This window comes from Scyliorhinus canicula, chromosome 11 (assembly GCF_902713615.1).
Source record: "Scyliorhinus canicula chromosome 11, sScyCan1.1, whole genome shotgun sequence".
Lineage (NCBI taxonomy): Eukaryota > Metazoa > Chordata > Chondrichthyes > Carcharhiniformes > Scyliorhinidae > Scyliorhinus > Scyliorhinus canicula.
Window position 1 is genome coordinate 18,506,609 of NC_052156.1, and position 15,689 is coordinate 18,522,297.

The 15,689-nt window shown below is 42.4% G+C and overlaps 1 protein-coding gene across 8 annotated transcripts in view; it reads right to left on the reverse strand.

The window, feature by feature from the left end:
• celsr3 (cadherin, EGF LAG seven-pass G-type receptor 3) overlaps window positions 1-15,689 on the reverse strand; it is a 295,892-nt gene that overhangs the window by 71,424 nt on the left and 208,779 nt on the right. For 6 of the 8 annotated variants that reach the window (XR_005462394.1, XR_005462395.1, XR_005462397.1 and 3 more), the window contains exons 16-22: window positions 13,635-13,736; window positions 9,422-9,436; window positions 9,000-9,094; window positions 7,259-7,468; window positions 4,399-4,582; window positions 3,619-3,768; window positions 2,589-2,766 (exon numbers count right to left, since the gene is read on the reverse strand). Coding sequence is in view for 4 of the 8 variants with exons in the window: in XM_038812389.1 (XP_038668317.1) it covers window positions 2,589-2,766; window positions 3,619-3,768; window positions 4,399-4,582; window positions 7,259-7,468; window positions 9,000-9,094; window positions 9,422-9,436; window positions 13,635-13,736 (934 nt within the window). In the remaining 4 variants the exon portion in view is untranslated. The remainder of the gene's footprint in view (window positions 1-2,588; window positions 2,767-3,618; window positions 3,769-4,398; window positions 4,583-7,258; window positions 7,469-8,999; window positions 9,095-9,421; window positions 9,437-13,634; window positions 13,737-15,689) is intronic. The other 2 variants (XM_038812388.1, XM_038812390.1) reach the window with 1 other exon arrangement.

Below are 15,689 nucleotides of genomic sequence, written 5' to 3' on the forward strand. Positions count from 1 at the left end.
GCCAGGGTCCCAGGTTCGATACCCGCTTGGGTCACTGTTGAGGAGTCTGCACGTTCTCCCCGTGTCTGCGAGGGTTTCCGCCGGGCACTCCGGTTTCCTCCCACGGTCCAAATTTGTGCAGTTTAGGTGGATTGGCCGTGATAAATTGCCCTTTGTTTGATGGGGTTGTTGCGCTACGGGGATAGGGTGGATGTGTGGGCTTAAGTGGGGTGCTCTTTCCAAGATCTGATGCAGACTCGATAGGCCGAATGCCAAGGGCCGACGCAGACTCGATGGGCCGAACGGCCTCCTTCGGCACTGTAAATTCTATGAAAGATTTTGGAGTCTATTATGAAAGATGAGATCGCAAAGTACTCCGAAGTAGATGGTAAAATAGGACTGAGTCAGCACGGCTTTGTCAAAGGGAGGCCTTGTCTTACAAATCTGTTACGAGTTTTTTGAAGAGGTAACAAGGAAGTTAGACGAAGGAGAACCAGTGGACGTGATTTATTTAGATTTCCAGAAAGCCTTTGACAAGGTGCTACGTAGGAGACTGTTAAAATAGTTAAGAGCCCATGGTGTTAAGGGTAAGATCCTGGCATGGATAGAGGATTGGCTGACAAGCCGAAGGCTGAGAGTGGGGATAAAGGGGTCTTTTTCAGGATGGCAGCCTGTGACTAGTGATGTGCCTCAGAGGTCTGTGCTGGGACCACAACATTTTACAATATGCATCAATGATCTGGAAAAAGGAACTGAAGGCACTGTTGCTAAGTTTGCAGATGATATAAAGATCTGTAGAGGGACAGGTAGTATTGAGGAAGTAAGGGGGCTGCAGAAGGACTTGGACAAGCTCGGAGAATGGGCAATGAAGTGGCAAATGAAATACAATGTGGAAAGGTGTGAGGTTATGCACTTTGGAAGGAGGAATTTAGGCATAGACTATTTTCTAAATGGGGAAATGCTTAGGAAATCAGAAGCACAAAGGGACTTGCGAGTCCTTATTCACGATTCTCTTAAGATTAATGTGCAGGTTCAATCAGCAGTTAAGAAGGCAAATGCAATGTTAGCATTCATATCAAGAGGGCTAGAATACAAGACCAGGTATTTACTACTGAGGCTGTATAAGGCTCTGGTCAGGCCCCATTTGGAGCATTGTGAGCAGTTTGGGGCCCCATATCTAAGGAAGGATGTGCTGGCCTTGGAAAGGGTCCAGAGGAGATTCACAAGAATGATCCCTGGAATGAAGAACTTGTCGTATGAGGAACAGTTGAGGAATCTGGGTCTGTACTCGTTGGAGTTTAAAGGATGAGGAGGGATCTTATTAAAACTTACAGGATGCTGCAAGGCCTGTATAGAGTGGACGTGGAGAGGATGTTTCCACTTGTAAGAAAAACTAGAACCAGAGGACACCATCTCAGACTAAAGGGACGATCCTTTAAAACTGAGATGAGAAGGAATTTCTTCACGCAGAGGGTGGTGAATCTGTGGAACTTTTTTGCCGCTGAAGGCTGTGGAAACCAAGGGCGGGATTCTCCGGGAATCGGCGGGGCGGGCAGAAACAGCACAGTGGACTGGCGGGAACCACTTTGGCGTCGGGCCCCCCAAAGGTGTGGAATCACCCGCACCTTCAGGGGCTAGGCTGGCGCCGGAGTGGTTAGCGCCACATCGGCCGGCGTGGAAGGCCTTTGGCACCGTGCCAGCCGGGGCCGAAGGGACTCCGCCGGCCAGCGTGGGTCTGCGCATGCGTGGGAGCATCAGCGGCTGCTGACGTCATCCCCGCGCATGCGCAGGGTGGGTTCACCTTCGCGCCGGCCATCGTGGAGGCTTACACGGTCGGCGCGGAGGAATAGAGTGCCCCCACGGCACAGGATCGCACGCAGACCGATGGGCCCCGATCGCGGACCAGGCCACTGTGGGGGCATGCCCCGGGGCCAGATCACCCCGCCACCCCCACCAGGTCCCGCCGGTAAGGGACCAACTCCAATTTACGCCGGCAGGACCTGCATATAACGGGCAGGACTTCAGCCCATTGCGGGCCGGAGAATCGCAGGGGGGGGGGGGGCGCTGACCGGCGCGGTGCGATTCCCGCTCTGCCAAATCTCCGGCGCCGGAGAATTCGGCAGCCGGTGGCGGCAGGATTCAGACCGCCCCCTGGCGATTCAAATGACGGAGTGTCTTTAAAACAGAGATAGATAGGTTTTTCATTAATAAGGGAATCAGGAGTTATGGGGAAAATGCAGTAGAATGGGGATGACAAAATATTAGCCATGATTGAATGGCGGAGCAAACGCGATGGGCCGAGTGGCCTAATTCTGCTCCTATGTCTTATGGTCTTATAAGACAAAAAAATGTACTGAGCACCAATCCGAGAACGAATCAGAAAGAATTGAAAGGTGGAAGACAAGAGACAACAGCATTTTTCATGAGCATTGCCAGAAAGACCATCCAGAATGTATAATGAACATAAATAGGTAGCTATATTTCAGAATTGATCAGAACTCTGAAAATTAGCGTATTATTATTTATTTGAATAGTTTGTTCACTAAAGATACTTGAATACCCTCAGCACTGCGGAAACCACATGTCACACATCAATGCTGAACTCGTACCTTAGGTTACGGCGATCTGTGTTGAATCGCGCGGGTAATAAACTACCGAGCGTTCGATAAATGAGGAGGATCAGGATGGTCATGGTGGGCTCGGGCTCTGGTAAAATCCGTTGGTGTAAAACTTTACTGGTTTCATTCCGCATTTGGATGGAGCTCTCGGTTTTGGAGGCGGGCACAGCTGCACAGGATGAAGTGAAAGGCATATACAACATTACTAAAGATTGCGATGGTAGGAAACCAGTCAAACTGCTTTTAGCACTCGTGGGTTCAACAACACTTATCATGTGAGAGTACCTTTAAGAAATGGGTGTTTATTACTGCAGTAATGTCAGAGAGTGGGTGGAGCCGGGCTGTCTGTGAGCTTTTTACTTTCGCTTTAGGCTTTTTGCTGCAGGGTGGATTTGGTTTCATTTTAGTTTTGGAGAAGCTGCAATCACAGCAGGATGTGTATGAATCTCTGCAAGCTTATGAATGTCCATTCGCTGATCTCAACATGGTAACTGTTCTCAGTAGTGAAGTTAAACCTGAGGTGCTTCTGTTTAAGGTTTTTAAAAAAGTTTTATGGATGTTAAAAGGAAAGCTTAAAAGATTACTTAGTGTTGTAGTCTTTGGGGATTGTATTTGAATTAATGGTTGGTAAGTTGTTCACTGTATGTATTAAAAAGGTTAACTTGAGTTCATAGAATAAACATTGTTTTGCTTTAAAAAATACTTTTCCATTTATGCTGTACCACACCTGTAGAGTGGGCCGTGTGCTCCCCATACCACAATCTATTAAAAGTTGTGGGTCAGGTGAACTCCATGATACACTTTGGGGGTCTCTAAACTCTGGCCCATAACACCCTTCATGTTTATTCAGCGAGGTCCACAGCCTCAGCAGCAAGCATTGTTTATGAAATCCCATCCATCTGTTATTGTCTCTCATTTATGCAATCCTATCAACTTTCACTGATGCACATCTCTGAAAATGTACCACAATATTTGATATGCATCTTCACTGGAATTATATCTGCAGCTGTTTTCTGTTTACCTTTAATTTTTGATGGAAATAAAACAGACGTTGGCAGTACTATGTGCGTCTGTGCATCCCATGTAGACTGACCACGGAAGAGTCCACTGTGATAGCGGGGAAATCGTTTCCTTGTCTTAGTGCTATTCTCCACATGATCAATAGTTAAGACTGAAACAAATGAGGATTAATAGGGTGCACAGTGGTGTAAAAATATGCAAAAATCACACAATGCCTTAACCTTTGTGCTTTCAGTATGAACAAAGATAGACCAATAAATATTTTCCTCTGATATACAGAAAAAAAACAAATAATCACAATTAACTTAGGTAGAACAAAGTTACATTTTGTTTTTTTACGCTGGATATTTTTTCAGCCTTCAGCAACTGAGATCTGGGGCCTGGTCGAAAAGCCTTGTTGCGCCTGACTCCGTGCTGGATCGAGGCCACTTGCGAGATTTGCAACCCTCGGAATGCCTCGAGATCTAATCAGATCTCATGCGGTGTCACAATCTTGATCTCGCCCTCACTGGGCGATATCCAGATTAACATATTTAACCGAGCTATTAGACTCATTTAAATATGTCGACACCCAACACTCATGAGGTCCGGGAACGAACGTCCGCCGATTGCACCCTAAATTACAGGGAGGAAAATGCAACCTCCTAATTTGTGACAAAGCATGTTAGTGCACAAAATGCTTCACCCATAGGCTAATTTGCATGGAAATGTAAGAAAACAACATGAATGCCCAGACCTCAAAATCTACTACACTCCCAGACATTTTGAAAGAGGTACTCACTTAGATTAGGGGTTACAATAGCAACTGGGTTGAGGTAGGTGAGCTTCATGTTTTGTGCCAGTGTCCTCATGTATTCCTCAAGTTGCTCCATCAGGTGAGCTGCTCCTCGCTCTGTCTGCTGAAGTGTATTCCAGTGTTCTATATTTTCTGGATCCAGAGCAGCACTTCCTGTTCTGAGGAGGTTCTAAAAATTATATACAAGAGCTGCTACATCAACGGTGTAACCTGGACTATCATACAGCAACTAACAATTGCTCGCTGTTTACTTTAGATAAGCCTTGCATTACTGTGTGTTAACTTAAAAAGAAACAAATCTGGTGAGATTTGATTTCACAGTAAGACAGCCTGAACCCCAATATTTATCATGTAATTGAGATTTAAAAAAATTTAAATTTAGCTGTTGCAGGCTCATCCTAATCACTGCAAAACCAAACAAGCTTCTCGAGAATTAGGACAACAAGAAGTGTTTTCATAGAATCATAGATTCTGAGACACTTCCAATCAAATTGCTTTAGGCCAGATTTTACTAGAGTTGCCCTTACCCGATGGGTCAATAGTCAGATTTGGGAGATTTTTTTCCCACAGAACTGTTGGAAGTATGAGCTGATAATAACACAGCAAGGGCAACGGGGCATTTGGGATCAGAGTGAATAACAGGACAAACAGGTAACCTCATTGGTGAAGGAGATACAAGGATTGAAAAGCAGAGAAAGGACGGAGGAGGGTGAATTAGTGTGAGTGAATTCTACATCAACTCAGGCTCAGGAACAATAGATTGGATTAAGGGAGAGAAAACAAAAAGTGCTTTACCATAGCTAGCGCACTGTGAAAATCTTGCTCCGTAGTCTTGCAGTGAGGCACTACACTACTGCACATGCTTAATGTGAGAGTAAAATATATTCTATCAATTCAAGAGTTTTAAAACAGTCATTTGATTTATTTTCTTTACTTTGGCACAGATTGGTAAAAAAGAACGAGCGTTAATTTAAATCGAGGGCCTTTGACTCATTATTAAAATATTTCTTATAATTGGTTTGAAATATTATTTAAACAAATGTAATCTAAATTAAGGACAATTTGATTTATCTTGCATATGGCAAATAGCTCCAGATTAATGCTCTACTACAAATTTAATTCCACAGATCAATGAAACATTGCAAACTAGGAATGCTTGTTTCAGATTAATAATTAAAATTGTAATCATTTGAAATACAAACCTCCAGTATTTTATAAAATTTAAATAATCCCAAAGCACATAGTGACATGGTTAACATAATCTCTATTTATGACCTTTTACGATGGATTTCTCTGTAAACAAGCTTTGTTTTAATGAGTTGCACGGGGAATAAATATCTCTTCATAAATAAGTCATTGACGTTTCATAATTCCAAGTCTTGCATTATGAACTGTAACAGGAGCAAAAGGTTCTACTTGCAGATTTGATAAATTCAACAATTTTCTTCTTGGGCAGCTACCGCGCTATTCTGCTTCTCTCTATGACACCCTGCTCATTTCATGGAGCTAACCGCAATCAGGTTGTGGTTTCCCCAACATTACTGAAGGGATAAAGACAACGGCTTTGTATGTCTCTTCACACTTCATCCACTAGCACACAGTGTTTTTTTTAATAAATTTAGATTACCCAATTATTTTTTCTATTAAGAGGCAATTTAGAGTGGCCAATCCACCTACTCTGCACATTTTTGGGTTTGGGGGCGAAACCCACGCAGACACGGGGAGAATGTGCAAACTCCACACGGACAGTGACCCAGAGCCGGGATCGAACCTGGGACCTCAGCGCCTTGAGGCGGTTGTGCTAACCACTAGGCCACCGTGCTGCCCTAACTAGCACACAGTGTTGGCATAAAAAGCCACAACAGCCTTGGATACCTGGTGTGCAAGATGTTGAAGACTGCCAGCTGATTGGAAATGTGCACTCTCGTTGCACGTTGTGCTTTTTAAGGTTTAAAAATATATATTTCAAATAGCAGCAAATTAATTTGGTAATACTGTATAATGCCAATTAGATTAAGTGAGGCCTGTCCACACTGCTCCTATTTATGTTCAATCTCCAAGAAAAAAGCTAACCTATAACTAAAATGTCCTTTGTGGGTCCTATTTTAATAATCTCCAAATTCAACAAGCTGGACAAGAGTTTTGTTCATGACTGCCAGCCGGCAGAACCATTGTCACCCCATAGCGAAATCTGTTTTTACATTCTCTCTCTGCGTCTATGGAATAAACACATGAAATCATGTTGATTCTTCATGCGGTTTCCATGAATAAAGATGACACCTTGTGCCAGGAAGGAAAAGTCCAGAAAGGGTCACTCCATGCTCCTTCTGAATGTCATTTACCGGGAGGTAAAGAAGAAAAAATAATTTGGCAATGACTCCACTGTCAAGATAAACTTGTGCTCATGTAGCAATTATCATTTTTGTTGGAATTTATTTTCCCACCAATTATGCTCACTGAATGTATAAACATTCTCAGCCTAGAAGGTCTGATTGTTTGCCTTATCCATATGAACAATATCAAACCTGTTCCCGTATGGTTCTTGTCCATAAAGTTTGCCTTCTCTATTTTTCTGTCTCACCATCTTGTCTTCACTTCAATGAGCAAAATATTATTGGCATCTCCCTTCTGCACAACACCAGATGGTAGTAAACTGTTTCTCTTACATGCTGTGCACATATATAGGAATTGACACTGAGCCACACTAAAGTTGTGTAGCACCAGATGGGAGTAAATTGTTCCCTTTACCTTGTGTTTACTGTACCTGAACAGGAGTTGGCACTGAGGCTGAAGTGAATTGTTTTTTTTGTGCCGATTATGTCATCAAGTTTAGCACGAGTTTTACCTCTGTAAAATGTACATCCTGTGTTGCAGTAAGATTAAATCCACGTTGTCTGCACTCAAATTCCAGCATCTTCAAGAGAAGACGATATGTGATGTGGATGTCATTTCCAAAGTATTGGTCCATCTCCTCTGTGACAGTGCGCATATGTCGAGCCAGTTTCTTTGCCTCAATGGTATTTAGTTCAGTTTCGCCCCTCTCCAGCCTTTCCAGCTATCAACAGAGACAAGGCAAACTATGTCACAGAAGTCACAATGGTGCATGTGGAGTAAAGTATACAAAAATAGGCGTTAGACCAGGGACGGTTGGGTCAAATGCCAAACTCATCGATTGTTTAAACTCATCTTCCCTCATTGGTTAAATCTTGTCAGGTGGACAGAGAGCTATTGGATGATTCCTGTCAACCAGCAATATCTCATAGAAAAGGAATTGCAGCTATATTTAAACGATGTAACAGATTATAAATCACCAGAAACATACAGAAAATATAAATCAAGTGAGAGCTGGATCTGTTTCTGGCTGGGGAGAAGGTCACTGCTTAAAAAAGCTAGATACTACAAAGATATCAGAGTTAGTGATCTTTTGGACTAGATTCCATCATCGAAAGGGTTAATTTCTTCCTCCAAGCTAGCCTAGATTTTTAATGTTTTTTTTGCCTTTCGCAGGAGATCACAGTTATAGGTGGGTGGAGGGTGCACATATTGTGTCACACAGTGTGATGTGCGCTTTTTAGATAACAGAATTTTTTGCTACCTGTCATTGTTCGTATATCATTGCAAGGATTATATGGCTGTTCTTAAAAATCTTATATAAAAGATTAAATCATAGAAGCATGGAAGATTACACAGAGAAAAGGTAACCCAGTCAATCAACTCCGTGTTGAACCAAAGCTGATCACACATTCTACCCACTTTCCATCGGCCGTATCTTCCTTTACTTCAAATTACTATTCAGTGTTCAGTAAGATGCAATATTTGCCTCAGCTACTTCTTGTGGTAAATCATTCCATTTTCCAACAAGCCTCTGCTCAACGAGAAATCTTTTAATATCTTCAACTCAGATTGGTTTACTTTTTCTGACGGCAAATCCTAGATTTTTAAGATTTAGTGATGAAAGTTCCTCACTTCAGTTAGGAAGGAGCATAACCGTATCAGTCAGCAAAGGTTACTATTGAACTTTGATATCAAAGTACACTAATATCATCTACCACTTGAGCTCTCTGTCTGAGGGCAGGTCATCTGTTGGATTATTTGCCAAAACGTGCATAATGTTTTATTAGGAGTAATGTGTAGCTGCAGACCCCGAGTCTGCCTCAGTTGGAACAGTGACTGAACCCTGTGCGGTTAAGAGTCAGTCTGATTCACACACTAGCCATCTAGTCAGCCCTCTCCCACCTTTGTACCATTTATTCACAGATAAATGGCATTATTTAGCAACTTATTTGAGGGGATGCAACCAACGTATTTGGGAACAATTCCCAAGCAACCATCTTTCGGCAGAAAATTAGGAAATGGCACAGGACAGGATAAATGAGTAGATCAGCTCTTCAAAATATTCCCACCACATTGAGTTAAAAATCCAACCTTTAATATCTTATTGACTATCACAATGGCCACATTGCAGTATGTATTTGCGTAATGTTGCAGCTGAAATTTCCCCTAGAAATGAGTTAAAATTGATTATCTTTAGTTCAAGACACATTAAGGTCTGAAAACCGCAGTAGGTTTTTCACAATGGTACTTACAGTGTCTGCCAGTTGTGTGAATGGTGGAGACGTACAGTTAAAGAGATCTGGTTCCAACCAGCCATGTTCCTCCCCACAGTGGCGAATGACAGTGCCTGAAATAGGCGGCCATAATATAAGATAGATATCCGAGAAAGCCGAGAAAGAAATAAAAGCAGAAAATGCTAGAAATATTTAGGTCTGTCTGGCAACATCTGTGGAGAGAGAGTACATAGAGTTTTGAAGAGTCATGTACACTCAAAACGTTAACTCTGCTTCTCTCTCTGCTCCTGCTGACAGACCTGCTGTTGTTTTTCCAGCATTCTCTGTTTTTATTTCAGATTTACAGCATCTGCAATATTTTGCTATTATTTTACCAAAATAACTTCCACATCAAGCCAAGCAAAGCGTCACACAATCCAGCTGTGAGCAAAACAACTTACCAGCAGCCCGCATCTCTGCAAAGCAAGGGAGAAGAGGAAAAGAAATGAGAGTCAAGATGGCAAAAAAAGTGTGTGAAAGGAAGCGGCACATCAAAACTGTGCGCTGAGAGAGGTTAAAGAAATTGCCATCTGTATGTCATTCAAACATCACTTTATTCTTGAACTTTTCTTTGTTTACACAGCAAGTGCAAAATTACTGAGCTCAAGTGTATAAAAAAGGATGCATTAACATTGGGCGAGACTGGCCTAGTTCAAATAAAGTGCTTACATGCCAAAGAATCAAAGGGGAAATAAATTAAAGATGCTAAAAGACTGTGTTCAGAGAAGAAAAGTGGGCAGGTTTGTCAGGGCATATACAAAAGAGCATGTCACAAAGTGGGAGGAAGAGAAAGGCAAAGAATCGTTAAGAGTTAGACAGTGAGCAAGGGTACGAGGGGGTGTGTGTGTGTGTGTGTGTGTGTAGGAAATAAAAATTAGTCAAATATAGTAACGGTCTTTCCAAACTGAATTTGAAACTAGTACTGGTGCAAATTGTGTTGGAAAAAATTCTTATAATTTTACAACAGATTTAAATTTTTACAATTACCTCCGCATGTGCACAAACCCATTTTAATTACTGCAGACTTGTCATAAATTCAGTACCTTATAGCAGGAGCGTCAAGCTTTTTAGCTGGAATTTTACAGGCCCCAGAATGTGATTGAGGGGGAGAGAGGTGTCAGCGCATTTTGGGGTGGGATGGGGAAGGCTGGTAAATTTGCAGGGCATCAGGTTTGTTCGACTCCTTGGCGAGGTGCCACCATCGGGGTATTTTACAGACAGCAGGAGGCAGGCCAAGGCAGCAGGCAGCCAATTTCAATCATTGTCGGCCAAACTGGGCCCACTTATCGGTACTGTTGAGATCTTGCCGATGACGGCTGACCCGTGCCCTACCGCATGTTGAGGCTACCAGCAAAATGGAGGCACCTTCCCAGGAGCAGTCATGGGGAGATGGTTTAGTTAAATAAAGATGGGGCCATGGGAAAGAGAGGCAGTTCCCACGGCTCCAATGATTTTCTTTAAGGGATTTACCCTCCAGAGCAACACTAATTCTTTCAAAGGATTTTTTCTGCCAACCTGTCATAGGCCCCGGGTTTCCTGCCTGCCTAACCAACAATCACATGTTAAAATCTAGCCCCTCTTTTTTGCTGGATTTACTGTTCCTGAAAGTTGTGCAACTTTATTTTCTCTCAGATTTTTGAGGGCAGCACGGTAGCATGGTGGTTAGCATAAATGCTTCACAGCTCCAGGGTCCCAGGTTCGATTCCCGGCTGGGTCACTGTGTGGAGTCTGCACGTCCTCCCCGTGTGTGCGTGGGTTTCCTCCGGGTGCTCCGGTTTCCTCCCACAGTCCAAAGATGTGCGGGTTAGGTGGATTGGCCATGCTAAAATTGCCCGTAGTGTCCTAAAATGTAAGGTTAAGGGGGAGTTGTTGGGTTACGGGTATAGGGTGGATACGTGGGTTTGAGTGGGGTGATCATTGCTCGGCACAACATCGAGGGCCGAAGGGCCTGTTCTGTGCTGTACTGTTCTATGTTCTATGTTGAACTCATTTCCAAAAGTCCATTGCGCCTGCCCTGCCATTTCATAAAATCATAGCTGATCTGACTGTGCCCTCAATTTTCCCTCCTATTCCCCATTACACTTAACTCCCCTGTCAATCAAACATCTTTCCAATTCAGCCTTGAATATAGTCAACGACCTTGCTTCCACTGCCCTTCATAGAAGAGAATTCCAAAGGCTAAGGGCTCTCTGGGGAAAATAAATCCTCCTCATCTTCAGAAATGGGAGTCGCCTTTTTTAAAAAATGTAAGTGTATCCCTCCTTAAGTAAGACGATCAAAACCCCACTACTTCAGGTGCAGTCTCCGGCTGTAGCAAGGCGTGCATATTTATACTCCCCAACCCCCTTGCAATAATACTCCATTTGCCTTCCAATTACTTCCGTGCCTGCATGCTAACTCTTTGTGATTCCTTTGTACTGCAGCATTCTGCACACTCTCTCCATTTAAGTAATATTCTGCTTTTCTATTCTTCATGCCAAATTGAACAACTTCACATTTTCTCACATTATATTCCATCTGCCAACTTTTTGCCCATTCACTTAACTCACGTTACATCCCTTTGACCTGTCTATATTCCAAATCTAAATTCTGAGCTGCTGAAGCAAATTAGGACCTCTTCTGTACAAATTAAGGTTCCAGAATAATTAACTTGCATTGCAAGAGGTGGGTTATGGTAGTCTTTCAAATTGAACTAATATTGCTTCATGCTCACCATTACCTGCAAGATATTGTACTCATTAACAAGAGAACAGATTTTATGAGAATTCTAAGAGGTATAAATTTGCCTTGGGCAACAGCACCTGGACATCAATGCAAAAGAAAATCAAAAATAGTGCGAATTAGGCTGCCGATTTCCCAAGATCATGCCATGGAATCAGAGAATAGTTACAGCACGAAGGGGAAAATTCGGCCCGTTGTGTTTGCTAGTTCTCTGCAAGAGCAACTTGGCTCGTTCCGCTCACCTACCTTTGGGAGCCCTGTGACTTTTTTGTTCTTTTCAGGTGCTTATTCAATTCCCTTTTAAAAGCCCCAGTTGTACCTACCTCCACCATTCTCTCAGACAGTGCATTCCAGATCCTAACCACTACTGCATTTTTCCTCATCTCGCCATTCATTATTTTGCCAACCACCTTAAATCGATGTGCTCTGGTCCTCAATCATTCTGCCAATGAGAACAGTTTTGCTGTATATGCTGTCTCGATCCCTTCCTGATTTTGAAAAACTTTTAATTTGTTTCAGTGTATACGCACAGCATATCCTAAAATAACTGCAATAGGGAACCTAGTGTGGACTATCTGAACTTCTCTTGGGCAGAGTTGCAATACATTCTATGATAGCCACTCCTTTTTGAAAATATAAATATCCATTTTTCATCACAGCTGGGTTGACTGGTTAAATCTTTCATTTTGCTGTTTGGATTCAATTCTCACCTCATCGGCTGTGGTTTGATTTAGAATAGATTGAGATACCTGCAGCTCTTGAGAATGTTCAGTGTGAATGCAGGAAAAGACAATGAAACAGAGAGATAAATGTTGCCAGATCTTCACTAACAACGTACCACCCGAAAATCCTTCAACTTCACTTCTTCTCAGTTCAGTTCCACCTGAAACCCTCAGCCCAGCTACTGATAATTCTAGACTTGACTATTCCAGTGTGTCCCACATTCCATCCGCTGTAAAGTCGAGATCATCCAAAGTTCTCCTGCTCAAGTCTTAACTCGTACCAAGTTCACCCTGTACTCGCTGGCTCCTGGCCAAGCGATGCCTCCATTTTAAAATGTTTATCCTCGTTTTCAAATCGTTCCATGGACCAGTTCCACCCCATCTCTGTCATCTCCTCTAGCCGCACAATCCTCCAAGATCTCTACATTCATCTAATTCTTGCTTTTCGAGTACCCCTGTTCAATCACTCCACCACTGGTAGCTGTGCCTTCAGCTACCAAGGCCCTAATCTTTGGATTTCTCACCCTAAACCTTTCCACCTAATTTTCCTCATTTAAGACACTATTAAGGCCGACATCTTTGACTAAGCTTTTTGGTCACCTGTTCTAACATCTCCTTATGTGTGTCAGGGTCATATTTTGTTTTATAATGCTCCTATGATGAGCCTTGGAATGTTTAATCAAAGGCACTATATATGTTCTTAACTTGCACATTATTCGAAAAGCAAAACTCAGCTAAATTACAAATAGAGACTATTATAGCGTAGTGACTTAATATAGAATAGGCAAAACAATCTGAGGGATGTTACTGAGAAATAAGATCTTAAAGGTTCCCAACCAGTGTGCCACACTCTAGAAATGTTCAATTCCTCATTGAAGTGCAGGTGTATTGTCGCTTTTCAAGCCAGATCCTGCTCCAATTGTCAGAAGCATTATCTATATTTCTTTTTACCTTTCAAAAATCACTGCCCTTGGGCTCAACCATTAAGGAAGTTTCCACTGCCACTGACAAACTGAAGAGGATAACAAGTTGTCCACCCTCCAATAAGTATGCATGCACATTTGTTCAACTAATCAGATCATTTTCCAACAATATATGACTGAACAGGTCACAGCACCGACTTGCGAGCATGAAGAAAAATCTCTTATGAGAATCCAGCATCATCACTCACCAAGGGAACCTTTTGGACACAGTACGGCTGCTGGGAGTCCAAACTTTGTTCGTGGCCACCAAACACCAGCCTTGAGCGATTTGGGGCAGCCATCATATATCACTGCAGAAAGAGTAAGGCAACAAAAGATGGTAAATCAGCAAAATAATACAGGCTCTGTTTTTTTAAAAATCAATTCATTTGCTACATGCTGCTGCAGTTAAAATCACTTCACACAGCCCACAATTATCCCGAAGAGCAGGAGCAATTGAATTTGTGCGGGGTTTTCCCAGAATCAGGCATGTCAACCCGAATGATTATAAATGGTTATCTTTCACAATGAGTTAGGTAATGAAGTATCAGATAATTGCTAAAATTCAGTCCATGATATCCTTTGTTACAGTCGACAATCCCTATATTGCCACCGAGGCCTTCTAATGATCAGCAAAATAGCATTTTAATAGAATTAAAATTGTACACATTAATAATTTCGCAGAATGCAAAGATCTCTCAGAACTCTTAAGCATTAGTCTAAGATTGGGAGTGGACATTTTTCTACTGCCTTATAGACAGGCAGTACTTCCTTCCAGTGGCAAATTTCACTGAAATATTCTCATTAAAAAGCGTCCTGACAGATTAAATAAATTTACAGGGATGTGATGAGAAGCATGTACTTTTAATTAACCCTACTAAAAATAATGGTGAAAAATATTTTCCTCCTGCACAAAGAGCAACATTTGCAGCAAGGTAATGTCTTGCCCTCTTGGTGAGGCCAAATGCTCCCACATTTGATTTCTTGCTTCTGCCCACTCGTCTTATTCATGGAATGTGGGTGTCATTGGCAAGACGGGCATTTGATGCCGTCCCTAATTGCCCTTTGAGTGGCTTACTGAGCCATTTCAGAGGATTTGCAAAACGAAATTGTGTTCAATGGCAGACATCGCATCATTGAGCGATAGTTTGTGGTAGTTAGTTATTAGAATCATGGCTTCAGCCATAAGGAAAGCGACTGGAAAATGAAGATGTAAATCGGAAGTATTTTTAGTTCCTGAATGACAAAGGTAGAAGAAAGATTAATTTTGCACTGAAAATTTCCTTCTGTTTCAATCATAATATTAACTCTCAACACAAAAGGATTAAAATTATATTTTAAAATGGGACAAGACAATAACTTAGATATTTTGATTTAGCGAAAGGCTGCATTTTAAAATGGTAGCTGCCACAAAAATGCATCTACAAGCCCAGCCTTGGAATCTTCTGCATTACATTGGCAGAATTTCTGACCTTCACTGAGGAGTTGAAGGGGAACAGATCTCCTTAGTCTGGCTACAGCCAAGTCATTTGGCTGAAAAACATATTTTAAATAATCTCAAGCCATCTATTGCAACACTCGGTGCAAGAAATAACAGAATCTTTTGCACCACTGTTACTATTTACAACTTTGCTAGGATGTCCATATACCCTTCAACACAGGGAATGCTAAGGGCATGTATGAAGACATCAAAAAGGCAATAGGTCCATCACCAAACAGCTCCTTTGACAGCAAAGGCAGGTTAGATCTTTACCGACTGCAATTAACAGTTTGAGATGGAAGGAGCAGTACATCTTGTTCAGCAGGGAGAACACTGTCACTGAAGAACATAGAACATAGAACACTACCGCGCTGTACGGGCCCTTCGGCCCTCGATGTTGCGCCGACCTGTGAAACCATCTGAAGCCTATCTGACCTACACCATTCCATTTTCATCCATATGTCTATCCAGTGACCACTTAAATGCCCTTAAAGTTGGCGAGTCTACTACTGTTGCAGGCAGGGCGTTCCACACCCCTACTACTCGCTGAGTAAAGAAACTGCCTCTGACATCTGTCCTATATCTATCACCCCTCAATTTAAAGCTATGTCCCCTCGTGTTGGTCATCACCATCCGAGGAAAAAGACTCTCACTGTCCACCCTATCTAACGCTCTGACTATCTTATATGTCTCTATTAAGTCACCTCTCAGCCTTCTCCTCTCTAACAAAAACAACCTCAATTCCCTGAGCCTTTCCTCGTAAGACTTTCCCTCCATACCAGGC